This window comes from Xiphophorus hellerii, chromosome 6, assembly GCF_003331165.1.
Source record: "Xiphophorus hellerii strain 12219 chromosome 6, Xiphophorus_hellerii-4.1, whole genome shotgun sequence".
Taxonomy (NCBI): domain Eukaryota; kingdom Metazoa; phylum Chordata; class Actinopteri; order Cyprinodontiformes; family Poeciliidae; genus Xiphophorus; species Xiphophorus hellerii.
In genome coordinates this window covers 16419588-16436473 of record NC_045677.1, presented here as the reverse complement: position 1 = coordinate 16436473, position 16886 = coordinate 16419588, and the positions used below count along the sequence as shown (strand labels likewise).

Genomic DNA, 16886 nt, shown 5'->3' with positions numbered 1-16886 from the left:
GATAGAATAGGGGCGCTAGATTCTTAGCAGCAGGTTTGCTCTTATTTACCCTTTATTTTGACTTATTTACCAAAGAATGAAAAAGCTCAGAAAAAATAAGTAAATAAAACAACAAAAACAAACAAACAAACAAAAAAAATAATAATAATTGTTGAGAAGACTCCCCTCTTAATCTATCCCATACAATTCCCCTCTCTATGGAAATTGTCTGTGTCACCAGCAGAGAGAGACAGTGAGATGGACGTCTTAAAAGCCTAGTGGCCGGGACTCGTTTTGTTTTTGTGTGGGTCGAACTGGATGGGAGAGAGGGAGGGAGGGATCAGCAGCAGCTTCAGTACCAGGCAGTGCTCTGCCTCAGTACGGACCGGTTTCGACAGACAGAGGAGGAGGCTCCTACATGCTGCCGACATCGTTTCTCCTCCTGCTGCTGCTGCCTTTCTTTCACGGGGAGCGTTTCCGAGGCCACTCTTGAACCGAACGGATATTCTTTTATTTTTTATTTATCCAGATCTGTTTTTCAATATTTTCCACGGATTCCGAAGAGGGGAAATAACAGGAGCGTCGGGCGTACAAATGTTCTCGTTACACGAGGGTAGCGGGCTGCTTCTGCTCTTGCTCTTAGCAGGACTGCAGGTAATGTAATTGCAGGGTGGTTTTCGAGCGGAGTTATATACCGGACAGTTTAGTCGCTTTTATTTTCCCCTCTGTACCTTTCCATTGCTGCTTCTTGAGTTATAGGAACCGGGACGGGTTTGTAGCTCCTCGGAAGCCACTTTATATTGCTTGTAGTTGGAAAGCACCGCGGGGTCGGGCACCGAAATTGACAATAAAGTCGCCGGAGTCTAGCTTGGGCGGCAATTACTCGCTAGCGGCTCCGGTTTTATTGATTGCTCACAAGAAGCCGAAACGAGGACTACGTTTGAATTAATTATTTCAGCTAAACGACTTAAAATTTACAGCCTAATTTCGAAGTTTCTCTGGTTGAATCTCGTCTTGGAAGTTGATGACACCGACCCACGATAACCTAGATATTGTTCGATTATATTTGGTTTAGATTTGATGTCTGTTTAGTTTGATACATTGTAAGCACGCTCCTCCCTCTGGTGTGAAAGTCCTTATTAACAACGTAAAGCTGAACAATTCAGCGGATGTACAACCTGGCAACTTGTATGGTTTGTGAAAGTGACTGATTTCCGACTCCAATTGGGTTAAGCATTTATGTACCTTGAATAAAACGAGAACGGCTCAGTTAATTTCTGCCATCATTGTAACCTAAATTGCCTTCTCTCAAAGGTCTGACTATTGTATTAACATTTAGATCCAGAAATATGCAACCTGCTGCCATGGCTTTTGGATAGAGAGCCAGGCTCTGCTCCCCCGCCCTTTCTTTAGGCTTTTTTTTCCATTTAAATTCCTCTGATTAAGAATGGCAAGTGGCACAATGCCCTTTTTTAATTTCTTTCAAAGCTCTTTTCATTTCACATTCTTTTGAAAGTACATTTCAAAACGGGAGGAAAATGGCAAGACCTGTGTGTCAAAGAGCTGGATTTAATGCTATGGTTGCACTGATCTTTAGGCCAGAGATCTGAATTGGCTAATTTTCCCCTGATGATGCTTATGAATCAAATAAGTAACAACATAAAGCCCATTGCTCTCTCTAGTGTATTTCATTTGTCTGAATAAATACATTTTTTGTTGTTGAAATCTTTGCATTACAGTTTTGGTGAAATTTTACTTTGAGTATTTGAAGGACATCTAAACTGGTTTCCCAATGTACTAATTTTTACACAGCAAATGTGCTTTAAAATCGGTGAGAGTAGACCAAATTTTCCTTTTATTGTCATTTACTGGCTAATGAAATTCTGAACACTTTGGCTTTCTTTTCCTCTGCCCCTTTATATTACATGCATCAAAATTAAGAACTCCCAGTATTTTGGCCAGTCAACATATCAACCAACTTCATTCATTATGTTTCGAAGTTTTCTTACAGTCAGATAAGGTTTGTGATATTTGCTTTTATACATAAATGCATCCTTCATTTTCTGTTGGATTTGATACTGCTAATGCTAATTAGAACCTGCAACCACTTTTACCATTTTTCACGTGTTCTATTTGCTGGGGAAAAATATAAGGATCCACAGTTTGATTCAAATATAAAATCGTAAAAGGGTAACAACCGGAAAAAACCTGATCATTCCTTCTCTAATGCTGAAGTTACGTAAACATCAAAGCATGTTCCTCAGTCATGCTCTGTTAGCTTGTGCTGAATTTTTGCTTCACAAAATATGTACTTTGACTATTTCTGTGCTTTAATTTCCAGCTGCGGTTCTAAATATTTTGTAAAAACGATGTGAAGACAAAGTAAAAGGAAAAACACAAAGGAGTATATTGATCAGTCATTATCTGGTAGTTTCTTTGAAATGAAAAATACTGTGAATTTCTTGTGCTTGCTCAGACATTCGCACATAGATGTTTATTCCTCCACTCTGTGTATTGCTGCTGTTTGCTTTTATTCCTCCGTTCCTGTACTTCAAAGCAAAGACTGTTTGTCCAGAGGTAGTGTGTTGATCACAGGGGCTGACGGACCACTACCCTGTTTCTGGGCCCCTGTACTATGGGACAAATGGGGCTTGTTCTTGCCTAGCCATGCTCTTTGGCTAATGCTTAACCCTTTTGGCCTCATTATCCTAATTGCGGCCCCTGCTATAAAAACAACAGATGCTTTTGTACAAGCATGAGAAGTTCAGAATGTGACCAGGAGGTTTTTTTCAGACAGAGTGCATTTTTGTTGTTGTTCGTAAAGGTTGATTTATGACTCATTTTTGCACCCACTTTACCCCTCTGTCTTTTCCCACATTGCAGGGTGCAGCAGAGGCCAGGGGTGCCCCACCATGCAGTCCGGGCTTCTCTGAAGATCTGTACACGGTTGTGGTGCCAGATATCACGGAGAAAGGATGGCCTCTTTTCAACGGTGAGTGGTGAAATATTCCTAGTTTTGTTTCACGTTGGATGCCTATTACGTCTGCGCTTGAGCGTGTATTTGTCTTGGCATACTCGTCAACGGTGCCTGCCTCTATGTGTTACATTTCAGGGGGAGGATCTGAACAAGACTGACATATTTAAACAATTAGCCTCAGTGTAGTGGTGTGGTGCTGCAAGTCATGTTGTTTGCCTTGTAAAGCAGCTCGATTGGGGCTCAACTTCACAACATGCCGGCCCTTTTTGCTTGCTTCCCTTTGCTTCACAGCAGGGTGAAACATATGCAGACTGTTAAGTGTTAAGCTAAACTTTATGGTTGCTCCCTTTTTTTTATTTTTTATTTTTTCTTTGCACCATTGTGAGCATTTTGGTATTAACCTCTGGCTTTGATTAAAAGGGGCAAACTTTCCTGATTGCTTTGGGGAGATGTATCTTTTTCCAAAGAATGAAAATAAGCTATTTCTGTGATTTTAATTAAGCAAATACTCTAGTTAAGCTTTTCATAGCTTGTGCTGGCACACGGGTTTAGTTTTATCAAGTTATACAATTGCTTAGCAATTTTCCTGTCCTAATTACAGGTAGTCTTTTTGCAGATTTTAAATATCAAGCATCACTTTTTGTACTTTTTTCCAAATGTTGACACTGTTTTGCCTTAAGGGTCTGTTTGAACCATTTGGTGCCCAATTGCATTTTACACTGCTAAGTGTAACAGTAAAATTGTGTTCAGAATGTATGTTGCAATAAAACTGTTAGCTAAACAGCAAAATTATCTCTTTTTTTCTTCTGTTATAAGCATTTGGATAAATGAAATGCAACAAAGCAGATATGACCTTCTTCTTGGTCTAATATTTGCCATATAGGGATGCAGCTGCGTAAAATGGCATGCAGGTCTCTGGACGGTAATAAAAACTAGAATATATCACCCGTGTGCTATTAGAGTGGTTAGGGCCTTGAGGTCATTTGGACCAGAAAGTATTCCCGCTTGTGTTGGATTTCACAGTGTGAGCCTAAAACTTGCATGCTGCCGTCATTGTGAGTCAGAGAGGTGGGGGGTGGATGTGACACAGACTAGAGAATAAAGGAGAGAGAGGATAGATTGTGGTTTGAATGGGTGGATACTGCTTTCACTGAGCTCTACTTAGTGCATAAGTTTGTGTTTGATGCTTCAGGTGATGGATTTCCTTGTGTTGGCTCGTGGATGAGCCATGACCAGAGGTAATCAGGTTCTCTTTTGTTTGCCACCCCTTCACTTGTTTTCTCTCCCTGCCCTTCCCCCAGCGAGTTGTTGCTGTGTGAAGATTTCCTTGACAGTGAGGGGCACTCCTGTATCATTGTAATGCAGCAGGGCAAAGCAGCGTGGGTTGATGTTAATGAAACTCTATTCTCTAATGAGGATCTCCTGTAGCATGTATTGAAAGACAAAAGACCCCACAGTGTGCGGAGTATTCTTAAACTTTCCTCACTTTGTTTCCACCATGCTGTTTTTTGGTATTGTTTTTGACGAGCTGCTGGAGGCTTTTTTTTTTGTTGTTTTTAATAATTAATTAATTTTTTAAAACACAGCTTCTTTAGCAACACACAGCTGCATTTGGTCAGTTTTTCATTACCTTTGCCATTTCTTAAATAGTAAATGATGAGTCAACTACAAAATAAAAGACGTCTTCAAGTCTAAATATATCTGAGTAAAACATTGAGCTTTTATCATGCTATAAATAACACTCCCAGCTAATTTCAGCATGCATACATGTCTTCTTGAGTTATTGATGAGAAGCCATCAATTGCCTGCTGGTTCAGTTGGCTTCTTTTGAAATGGGATCCACCCACGCATCTGTGTAATACTATCACAAGGTTGTGTAAGATGTCAGAAACATAATTTCTGGCTCATATTATATTGCATTTCATCCCAAGAATACGGTAGATGTGATGGTGGTAAAATGTTAGAAATCTTCCCTTCATCTAATTGTAGCCATTCTTTTTCCAGCTGATTAAGGGAATACACATCCTGTGGCCTGCAAGGCCTGGAAATTGTTGCAGTTAGCATGTAAACAGAAGACATTGTATGTGCTAAATTGAAGACATCCTGTAGATTAGATAATGGTAATTGTGGGCAGTCAGTTAGTGGAGGTAATCAAATTCTGGTGGTTGGAGACTACATTTTTACTTTTGGCTGGGCACATGGTGGCCCTCCTGGTTTTTATTTAGTAGTTTTAAAGTTTTTAGACCAAGAAAACCCAAATACTGCAGCTATTATGCCTTTAAAAAAATTACTACCACTGAATAGTGAATTAAAATTTTAAGTTTATTTTGCCCATCCATAGTAAGAAGAATCACCTTTGTTTTTCTTTTTATTACAAAAAAGGATTTTTCAAGTTTTTATTTGATCATTTGATTTATTTAGTTGAATTGAAAGAAGCTAAACTGTTCACACATCAGCATATTTTCTTTGATCGAGTCTAGCTGTTTGATGAAAGTCACTTGTTTTACTAGATTTCATTTAATATAAGGTATGCTGTAGCTGCGGGTGGTTTGCCCCTGGGTGTCTAATGAAATTCTTGGTGGCTTTAGAGAGCTGACACACAGTGTGCCTCTTTCTTTTTTTTGGTCTTGATGAAGCTCACAAAGCAGAGCAAGTCAGAGTCGGCACATTATTCAGCAGGGGTTTCCCCCTCCCTAAATCTAGGTTAATGAAAAGCCCCAAAGCTTAATTGAGCCTAATACGCTCTCTTATTCCGCCGTTCTGCCATCTCTACCCCCAATCTTCTATTCTGATTTCATTTTTCCCTCCCTCCACCCCTCATAACCTGGCTTTTACTTGTATCACTGACAATTACACAAGCTCTTACCATGACAGAAGTATGCTTGTAGACAGCTTTGGCCTAGATTCAAGTGTTTTAAAAGTGACAGTGGCAAGAGAGTCCAGCTACGTAGCTCCTAAAATTAGTGTTATTTGGGGTGGTGCTGTGGGGGAATGTAGAGTTGACCAATTCAATAATGTGATTCAAGCAATAACTGTCAAAGTCAGCAGTGCAAACATCAACTGGAGAGATCTGTACAGCTAAATATATCCAGCAATTGTCCTTATTTAGAATATATTTTGTTGTGTAAACATTTTCTATAATCCAAATTTATCTGCTTTTACAAGACAATCGTTGGTGATTCATAAATATGGTTAAGTGAATTAATATTTTTCACTTTTCCAGTTCTTTTTATCTGTTCTGTCAAGATTTCAGTGATCCTGACCGAAACTGCCCCCCCCCCCACCACACCACCCTCACGTGTTTTATTTATTTTTTGTAAGAGGCCCCAGTATTTGGTGAGACATGACCTGATTTGACCCAATCTTGTAAACTGAGACAAGTTCTGGTGAAGTATGGATGGATGAATGAGAGGCCATTAATGGAGGTTCTGACACATGAACAGACAGGCCACATAAGCATGACCTTATGTCACCTGAAGTTATTGTGACCTACAGGCTAGACCATATATCACCTACAGGAAGAAAGGGAGGCCAGAAATAAAAGGAGAGTAGAGAAGGTTTTAGATGTGGTATAGCAAGTTTATTCTAATTTGGACCTTAAAATTTTATTTTATTTTTTGTAGCAGATTTGAGGAAAAAACATGTCTTGCTTTCAATACCTTGTTTTGGAATTGCACTGATGCACCAGGGTTAAATAATTTAAATTCAAACTGACCTTTGTATGGTTCAAATTCCTTTTTAGAGGATATCCTTGAATCACTGGTGCTACACATGAAAAAGATTTACGGGGGATATGAGTCACCGTGATACTCATGCAGCTGCTGCATGTCTCACATATTTCCTTTGTCACCATGGGACATTTTGAGCAACCCCTGTGGTCATTCTTATTTTCTTTGTTTTATTGTACTTCATACTAAGCTCTTATTGTTTTTTTTAGGCAGCACTTTGAGTAAAAGTTTGTTTCTAAGAGCAGCCCAGCACCCTCATCCTTCTTTTTACCCCCCCTTTTTTCTTGAAAGGGGATCAATGAATCCAGGGTCTTTGTTTGCTTAGATCAATATGTTGTAATGAAGGCTGTGAACCAATTCCCAGCTAAGGCATCACTGCATGGTGGGATAGTATTTGTTTTATATTTTACTGTAACCAGATTACATAAATTAGATTTTTATCTCACAGTCACTCTGCCTTTTAGCTCTTCTTTGGAACACAGTGGCCTGGATAAGTAGCACATATCGTGATGACAAATTGAATCTTGGCACTGTACAAACTCTGAAGTAACCTTGTATATGTTTCCTACAGTATCCCAAGAAAGCAGAGATGCTTCACAGGTTAAAAGTTTTCTCTTTTTTTTGGTTGTTTCCATTGCTTTCCCATAATGCAAGCATGTTTGCATAATAAATGCATTGATCTTTGGCTAGCTTGTGCATCCTTTGTAAACCCCTTTCAGGAGCTTAACCTGTGTACTGTAATTATCTGACATTTGGCAGCCTGTTCCTTGGTCTAGCAATTATCATTTCATATTTGGAGGCAGGAAAGTGTTGGTAGAATGCCCAAGTGTCAATAATAAAGTATTTTGTGGTGGGCAGATATTAGCATTGCAGCTTGTCATCACTTCTGCTTATATCACTCTTATTACCTCCAGGCCATGGCCTTTGCCATTGGCAGCTGACCATATCCCACTGACATTGCACTTTAGTTGAGGTGTCCCTCTCTTGTGTGTTGTGCATTTGTCCTTGAAATATAATTAGCTTGCTCTGTTCAGAAAGCTCTTGATGCTGCAGACAAATATTTTGGTAACAGATTTTCTGCAGCTGTGTACCTCTGTTAACTCTAGGTTTAACAAAAAAAAAAAAAAAGTTTTTTTATTTTATTGTGTTTAGAGATCTCACCAATTAAAATTACATAAAGTGTCTGGTCAAAATATCACTCTTATATATTATTGACAGTTGCTAACTGGATGTGACTTCAGCTGATGAAGTGAACGATATAAAAGGTTTCTTTTAAGGTTTTGGTCTTTTTAAGAATTTTCTTTTGAAAAACGCAACTGAAGGATGCAGTTGTTGATCACATAAAAATTAGAAAGCTCCTTTTCTGGCTTGTTGAAGGTGCAGCAGAGCACAGCAGTTGATCAGTCATTTTCTTTGTTCCATTGTAACAATACTAAAAGAAAATCAATGCATTGTCAGTAAAATACATTTTCAGATTTCCAGTTTCTGCTTTCAGATGATAAACAATTTTTTGTGGTTTTGAATTATTGTCCTTTATGTAAGAATTGGAAATGGCACTCATTATAACCTTTGACAAAACATGGCTAAAACTCTTTCTGGAAAGAATTAGTTTGAACTGTTCTGCATCCATTATCTAACATGCTTATCCTTGCATTGTTACGAGGAGGGCTGGTGCCTGTCTCCAGCAGTCAACTATGCTTCAGTGTAATGAATATGATATTGGTTCACTGTGTTAACTGGTCCAACATGCAGACTGTAGATTTCACGTTTTATAGTTGTGGACTGAATCCTATTTTTTTTAATGTTGAGAGATCGGCGGTCAACCAGTACTTACATGGAAGACTGTTTTTATTCACCAATCTTTTCTACCACCACAAAGATCTGAAAGCCTGTTTCTGTCCCCTTTTGCTCTGCTCTAATGTTTTATATAGTTTGACAAATTCAAGGAAGTAACCTGAATGTATAAATGCAGATTCTGTATGTAGAAAACCGTTTTGGCCAGTTGGATAGATTTTCACTTCCCTCAATGCCTGCACTTAATTTATATAGTTATTGGTTGGAGGATGACCCTTCATTAGAAAACTTTAACCGTCCATTTAAGCTGTTTGTTGTAAATGTCTAGATTTCCATGTTGCAAACATAGTTCAACTTGGTTGTGAAACAAATCTATACAACCAGTTGAACCCCCACCATTATGAAGAAATGGCTGAAAGCCCTGTTAAATCAGTACTGAAAAAGTCTCCAAAACTGTTTATTCTGTGACCTTTAGTAGAAAAAAAAACCTAATTGAAAGATAACTGTTAACAATGCTAATATTAGCTTGTGCTACTTTGTAAAGTGAAGGTCTATGCAGCATGTTCAAAATCTAAAATGCTAACCAAAATCTAGTGGATCTGTATTTATTTATTTTTTTTTAAGTATTGTAAAATTCATGAAATGTTTAGTTAAAAATTGACATTGAAGGCAAATGTCTACTCTTTGCAAAAATATTGCTCAAGCCTTAGACTCTTGTTTCAGGTTGGGTGTATAAATATAACTTGACTTTTAACTTATGGGTCAAAAGTCAAGTTGGCTTTGGGCCCTACCCAAAGTCTGAATATCATTTTGAAAATAACATATATTTTATTGTTCAAAAGAGTTTAGGCTATAGGTTATCTGCATCTTTGTCCCACCTGGATTATGACACTCGTCTAGAAACTCTTCAAAACTAACTGGTTTTCCCATGTGCTTAAATAAGCTTCCAATGTAATACTTGGTGACTGATTTTTTTTAAAAATTTTTATTATTATTATTTATTTATTTTTTTTCTTTTTAATTTGAGGGACACAGAGTGCATAATGACCCCACTGTATAATGAGGTCATTTATAAATAACTTCGTTGACCTAACTTTCTGTATGTGCCTTCATGTGTCTAGGAATAGTGTTTCACACAAGTGAAATGCTCGAACCGATGTTGAAAAGAAAATACACAACTTGGACCTAAATGACAATAAATCAGCACTAGCGAGTAAATAATTTACTTTTTTCATTGCAGATTTGTGGATTGTTTAGTTTTGTGTGGGCAGCCCTTTTTCTTTTAGCTTGTAAAGTGAATGGTTCCTCTTCTCTCTTGCAGATTTTTGTCCTTACTAAGTAAGATTAGCCTATGTCTTTTACTGTTTGGTGCAGTAACACTTCCATTTTTGCCCACGGTTTTCTCTCTTAGTGGTACTTGTTTTGCTCATTATGTTAAGCCAGGGGTGTGAACAGAGCTGTATCCTCAAGTGTTAAATTGGCAGCCACTTTAAAAACTCAGCCACTCCCATTCCCCCCCACTGATTTTCTTTCATTTACATGTTGTGTTCATACGGCAGGGCATTCAACATCTAAACAGACAAGCAAGCATTTTTTTAACCTGACAGTTGTAGATTGAACAGCAGTACCTATCCCATAGCTGTGTACAACAGTTAGCAGGCAGACAACAGTGTCTTTGTGTCCTGTGTCAGACAAGCTAATACTCCAATGAACATATTAATGAGGGTTTCTGTGCCAATGGAGAAAATGGAGACAGCACTGGCCTTGTGTGTTTAACCTTTTTCTGTATGCAAGTGACAAACATAGTCGCAATTTTCTAAACGCTATTCTGTGTTCAAAAGTCTGCATAAATTTGAACGGCATTATTCTGCTGACTATAAAAGGGAAATTTGATGCAGGGACATGTTAATTGACCCAGATACTGTAGTGATGTTCACAAAGGCCAATATCCTGCCTGGGAAGCGACGTCTGCCTCCTGCGGGCCACACCAACTATTGTGTTCTAGCATAGGCTTCAATTTCAGTGCTACAGCATTTTTCCTCTTTTCTTTCTCTGGACAGTAGCCTCTGATGTCACTAGTCTTCAGCCATTCTCAATCCACCCTGTCTTTGATTCACTCCTCTATCACCTCCTCTACTTATTTCCTTGTTGTCCCTTTTCTCTCTCTCTTTTTTTCACGTGAGCTTGCAGATGGGGGATGAAGGGGAGTGCTCCCCCTTGGCGCTATACAAAGATTGATGTGGTGTAATTGGGTAATTCAAGGACAATACTGTAGCATTTTGCCTTTTTTTCCCCACAACTGAATTTGTTTCCTGTAGTCACCTTGGTTGCTTCATGACTTCAGTCATGCATGCAATGTTAAATTTTACTTGTGTGGGTAATTTTTTCTGATGCATGGCTAACTTTGAAGAACTCGTGGATTTTGATGGCCCTTGGCAAAGCAAGTTTATTTGTAAAGTAGCCTCCATACGTAATGTATCCATCCAATGTATTTTATTGGAAACGAACAAAAGTAAAGGAAAAAAAATTAAATCGAAAAATATAAGAATTGCATATAAAGGAAGCAACAGGGAAATGCTCATTTATTCAAAGTTAATAGTTAAGGCATGAGAAAATTGATAAAATATTTACCTCTCATCGATGATGATTTATCAGTCTGATGATACTATTTATCATCATCAGACTGATAAATAGTATTCTTTTTTATTTATTTTTTTTCAGTCCTGATTTAAAGAAGCCAAGAGTTGCAGCTGTCTATTTTATGAAAATCTATTCTAGGCCTGATCACTAAAAGAAATACTGCCCCCTCTTTCTTAGATCAAGTCTTGGGAACTCTGAGTGACAATGTCTCTGATCTTGGGGACCTAGATTCTCAATCCCTGATTTTCTTTTTCTTTTTTTTTCTTTTTATTACAGAACATGGTTGTCTTTTTTTGTATTATTATTTGAGGGGGTGGAGAGGGCAAAGACATCATTGCAATGATGTAGCCAGCTTTTTTGTGAACGACGTCAGTCGTGTTGTAACTCCGTTACAACACAGTAACAGAGCAACACAGGGGAAAGGAACTTGCTGTTTTTGCAACAATCACTGATATTGTAGATACAATATGTCAGCAATGGATTATATATTGCACATATATATAAAGCTTTATTATGGGTGTGTAATATTGTAATACTTCATAATCAGAAGGATAGTCATATAGATATTGAATAAAAGTGAATCGAGAGTAGAGCATTGTGAAACTCGACATTAGATTGTATTTTTTCACAATTTATGCTTGCCAGAGAACACAAGGAAGTCTTTTAAAACTAGAAAATTAAATGGCCTTTTCTGTTTAGTAATTATTGAAAGCTCGAAGATGCCAAGTAAGGAGAATTTCATTGATTTCAATTTACTACAGACTAATCAAGGTTCAGTCTTGATGTAGATTGGTTGCTGGTAACAGTGATTTCTTGTTCCTTTTAATCTGATAGCTCTTCAAATAAGCTTATGTAGCCTTCCTGATTGCTTGTCTCAAGTGATCTACAGCTACCAGGTTGTGCTGACACTGTTGTATGCCATCACTAGATATTGTGGTTGACCTGAAGCAGTTTCAATTCTCCATTTTCTTCTGCACTTTATGGGAGGAAGCTACATATCGCCTTGTGTTCAGCATCGTCTGCGTTTATATTAGCTCTTCTGTCGATATTTAGTGGAACATTAAAGGCCGTGCAGCAAATCGGCAATTTATTTCCCAGAGCAAAGCTACCTAAGCAGGACAGTGACTGGAGGGGAGACATTTCAACTGAAGGATCTGCCTGCTGCAGACTGGTGATCTACTGATTTCCAAAACATCTTTATTTTATACACCAAAACATCCATGAGTAAGGTGAATAAATATAGGGGAAGGTGGCTGGAGTTTCTCTTGTGACTGCAGTCGAATTGTTCTACTTCCTGATGAGTGACTGAGAGCTTAGAGCTTAAATTAATACTCAATTCCTTATGATATTTAGATTTTCATAAATCGAATATCTCTATAGTGACTTTTTTCTGATATTTTAATAAATGAAGGACTTATAAAAAGTGATTTGTTGTGTTGTATTTTAAATACAATAATTTCTCATTGAAACTAAAATTAAAGCCTTTTAATTAATTGGAACACATTGACTGTGATAAAGAAGCAATGTTGATAATCCTTATATTTAATGTAGATCTAACTTAATACTTTAACAATACTGTGTTGTGCTTTTGATATTTTTTTTAAGTTGTTTGTCAAAAAATCTAAACTCTAAGGCAAAACTGTGGAAGCAAATTTGATCTTAAACTCTGCATTATTTTTTAAGTTAATTTATTTGACTGGAGGAATATTTAATCTTTTTTATCGCATTTTTTTTTTTTTAGCATTACATATTCTGAACATTACTTCTGTTTAAAAAAACAAAAACAAAATCTCAATCCAGAATTAGTCTAACTAGGCCTGTCACGATATCAAATTTTGCTCAACGATTAATTGTCTCAAAAATTATTGCGATAAACGATAATATTGTTTGAAGACCTTTTTACACTGATTTAATGGAAATGACATAATAATCCATGCGATTTCCTGTCAAAGTTAGATACACTTTATTTTCAAAAGAACACTTAACACTTGAGCTGATAAACAAAATAACCAAAAACAAAAATAAAATGGATTCTCAGTCTCCATTAACAAAAAACTCACTTGAAAAAAAAACAACTAAACAGCATAAAGCCAAAGTGGAAATAAATACTGCATTCAACCAAAAGAGTGCAGATTATGAAGTCTGTATATTATGTTGCCCTTCAGTAATAATTAGATTTAAATAGAGAAGATGGGCACATCGACTACCTGATTTTTTCACTACAGGATTTTTTGCTGCTATTTTTCCCCTTACAGCAATCTTAGAACGTTGATCTTTCTAAGATTGTGTGGTGTGTTACGGTAGATCGTCGTTGCCGCTCTGATCTAAATCAGGGGTTTTCCCCGACTGGGAGCTTTAACGCAGCCTGTTGAATGTGACAGGTAGCCAATCAGAAAGCGCGGATTCTCCTCCGCGCTTTCTGAGGGGAAATTAGGTCGGGGAATCCCAAACAGCTGAAACGGCGGAACCCGAAGTCCAGTGGACATTGGAGATGATACGAGGAAACAACATTAATGTTTATTCAACATGCAAAGAATATAGAAATGACAAGGGGAGGAGTTGGAGCGAAATTGCTACCGCAGTTGATAAACCCGGTAACTTTTCAGCTGTTCTTCGTTAACATGACGTAAATAGGTTATAATGATTTTCATTCAGTCAGGACTTTACGCTGACACTAGCCACATGCATTGCAGGTAGATTGTAGTAAAGCATTGATTAATGCCTGGTTTTAAAATTAGTTCACTGGACTTGTAGCCATTATTTTGTGCCCATTGTTGGACACCACACGGCAGGAAGGAACCCGATCGAACAGTTATACCTAGGATTTCTGTCGGGTAATGTGTGGTCTGTCAGGTTTTGAAAATGGGCCGACAATCGGCCGACAGCTCGTGTGCGCTGGGCATTACTCTAAGTAAAATGAGGAAGGGGTCGGGGGGGGGGGGGGGGGGAGGTCAGTGGAGAGCACGGGAGTTGAGCCTTTTTTCATTCGGTGTCATCAACAGAAAGAGGAAAAAGGCCGGAAGAGACGATAATGCCGATAATTAAAATGACGTCGATAGTTTTAATTTATCGTACGATTAATCGATTTACCGTTTATCGCGACAGGCCTAAGTCTAACCTTTCAGAGCTTTACCAGTCAACAGAGAGCTATATCACAGTTTTTGTCCACTTCGTTGACACGGTGGCAAAGCCATAGTGTCTTTCTGTTAATGGGGGATTCTTTCACATACTTTATTCTTTTCATCTTTTGTTTTTCTATTCAGCAAACTAATAGGTTATTGTTTTGCTATATTTTATATACTGTATATGCTTAAGTTTAGTATGTGAAAAAATTCAGCATAGAAAAAAATTGGTATTTCAGATATTTAAAACACTAAACCAACTGTTGACTGATGAAACCCTTATATCGTGATACATTTTACAACCATATTGCCCAGCCTCACTTTGTATTATGTTTTCTGGTTAACTTTTACTGTTTGTAACAAGAACAAATGCAGTGGTTATCCTATCCATAGTTTAGGTTTATTCATTTTTACTCCAATGTAATACTCGACAAAATTACATGTTTAGCTCATTGAATTGTCAATGTACTGTCAGTTGATCTTTGTATTTCATTTGATTAGGCAATTCACGGCTTTATACCCACAATTTGTAGGTGCTTACCAGCATCCTCATCCTCCCCCACACACTGTGTTTGATTACTCACAATAATAATTCTCTCAATCTTGTATATGTCCTATGTCAGCTCTTCACTTTTACACTAAGTGATCTAAGCAATGTGACCTTTGCAGACGATAAGATTCCATCAGCTGACTTGAAGACTTTGGAATAACTGCCTGAACCAGTAATTCATGGCATTGCTAACCATATGAGGGCTACGAGGAAAGGTTATTGACCTTTCACGCCTGCCACTAGTGATGGAGAGAGCCAGACCCTGGAGGAAAATGAATTGTGCTCTGTTGTTAAGCTGACCATACAAATTGTGTGTCCATATGCATTTTAAGTTGGTTTATTCCTCTCAGCACTTTGAATGAAACCTCATCTTAATATCTATATTCCTCCTTCAGGCATTCTGCAATTTATACTATAATTTCTCCCAAAACCCTTTATGACTGAATGCAACTCTATCTTAAGAGTCTGTGCTCTCAGAAAGCTGGTCAAACACTGCTAAAAAGTAATTACTTAAATAAAGAAGAGATGCCAAGAGTAAAGTTGCCCCATGGATTTGATTCAAAAAGTCCAGTTCCTTAATAAGCAAAAATTTGGGGGATGCAATGAAGTGGTGACTGAAGAGATTAATTTAAGAAGTGAGTGCAAGTGTCACAGTCGATGAAAACGTCCCGTTTTTGTTGGGGCAAATTCTTTGAAGTGGAATATGATTGAACGCTGCGGAAATACATTTTTATCATTTGCCACAATGAATAGAGAAGCCGCACTGGAGAAGTTATTCAATACTGTCATGTTATTGATCCAGATGACATATATTCATTAACATTCAGCTGTGGTACCAGCTTCAAAAGCACTGTACCTAATACTGTCTGGAAATTTCATTGTTCAAACAGCTTTTAATATTATCTGGTAAAAAGAAAACCAAATGCCTCAAAATGAATTGATGATAAAGAATGAGAAAAGGTTTAACTAGTCAACACCAAGCAGTGGTGCCCAAAGTTGGTCTTCGAGGGCCAGCATCCTGCATGTTTTAGCTCTCTCCCTAGTGGTTGTAGCAACCTCCTCAGCAAGTCAATGTTCTCCTTAGGCCTTCTAATGAGCTATCATTTGATGCAGGTGTGTTAAACCAGGGAGAGAACTAAAACATGCAGGATGCCGACCCTCGAGGACCGACTCTGGGCACCCCTGAGGGAAAAAGAGAGGAAATGAAAGGTCTTGTCTAATATACAAACTGCAGATCAGTAGGGATAGGTCCTCATTTTTATAATACATGAACTGTGGTTTAAGGTCTTTTTTTTAACTGTTGTGCTGAAACTAACACCTATGATATTTATAAAATGTGAGCTCATATGTTTGATTTTCAAAAGACTGCCAGTGTTTCCAGCTCAACACTGAAAAAAAAACAATAAAATGAAAAACATTTTCTTTGTAAAGCCTTCCTGTTACCGACTTTATATCTTGTTTTCACTTGGTCTTTCCCAGCCTGAATGAACCTCTGAAATGTCTTGACATGTTGGCAATAAAAATAACTCTTGTTCCTGAGAGCCGAATTGCCCACCTCCGCTTTAGACATTAACTGGTGATGGACTGACAAAATCCTTTGAACATTTAAAACTTTTGTTCCCATCAGTCCTCTGCAAAGCAAGCAAATTGGGTTCCACTAAACAACTGTTTCAGCTCAAAGGAATAAGAAATGTCGGAAACTCAACAGTGTGTGTCTACGTCAATTTAAAAGATATTGCTTGGCACTGCCTATTGTGTATGTCCTCACCTACAGAACTACAGCTGACGGAAGTTGGAGGTAATTATAAGTTGTCGCCGTTGGCCAAGATGTGCTCTTTTCTTAGCTTCCGTGGTGCAAATATGGTTGCAGGTGTTTTAAGGTGTTGACTCTTTATTTCCTCTTAAACACTCCATAAAAATATTTTCAATTCCTCCTGTCGCGATTACACTCAACACATCAACAAACCGATTCATTGCCACAATTTGTGACTGCTGTGATTTCTGGTGAATATTTAAATAGTTACTGCAACTGTCTACTGGCTTTTATAGTAATGTAAAGTTTCTATTGGGTTTTTGAAATGTTGACAAAATGGATG

General features: G+C 37.8%; 1 protein-coding gene across 1 annotated transcript in view; it reads left to right on the top strand.

Moving 5' to 3' along the window:
• The first annotated feature begins 343 nt into the window (after positions 1-343).
• cdh2 (cadherin 2, type 1, N-cadherin (neuronal)) overlaps positions 344-16886 on the top strand; it is an 81161-nt gene continuing 64618 nt past the window's right edge. The window contains exons 1-2 of the mRNA XM_032565532.1: positions 344-633; positions 2863-2971. Coding sequence (XP_032421423.1) covers positions 574-633; positions 2863-2971 — 169 coding nt within the window. The 5' untranslated portion in view covers positions 344-573. The remainder of the gene's footprint in view (positions 634-2862; positions 2972-16886) is intronic.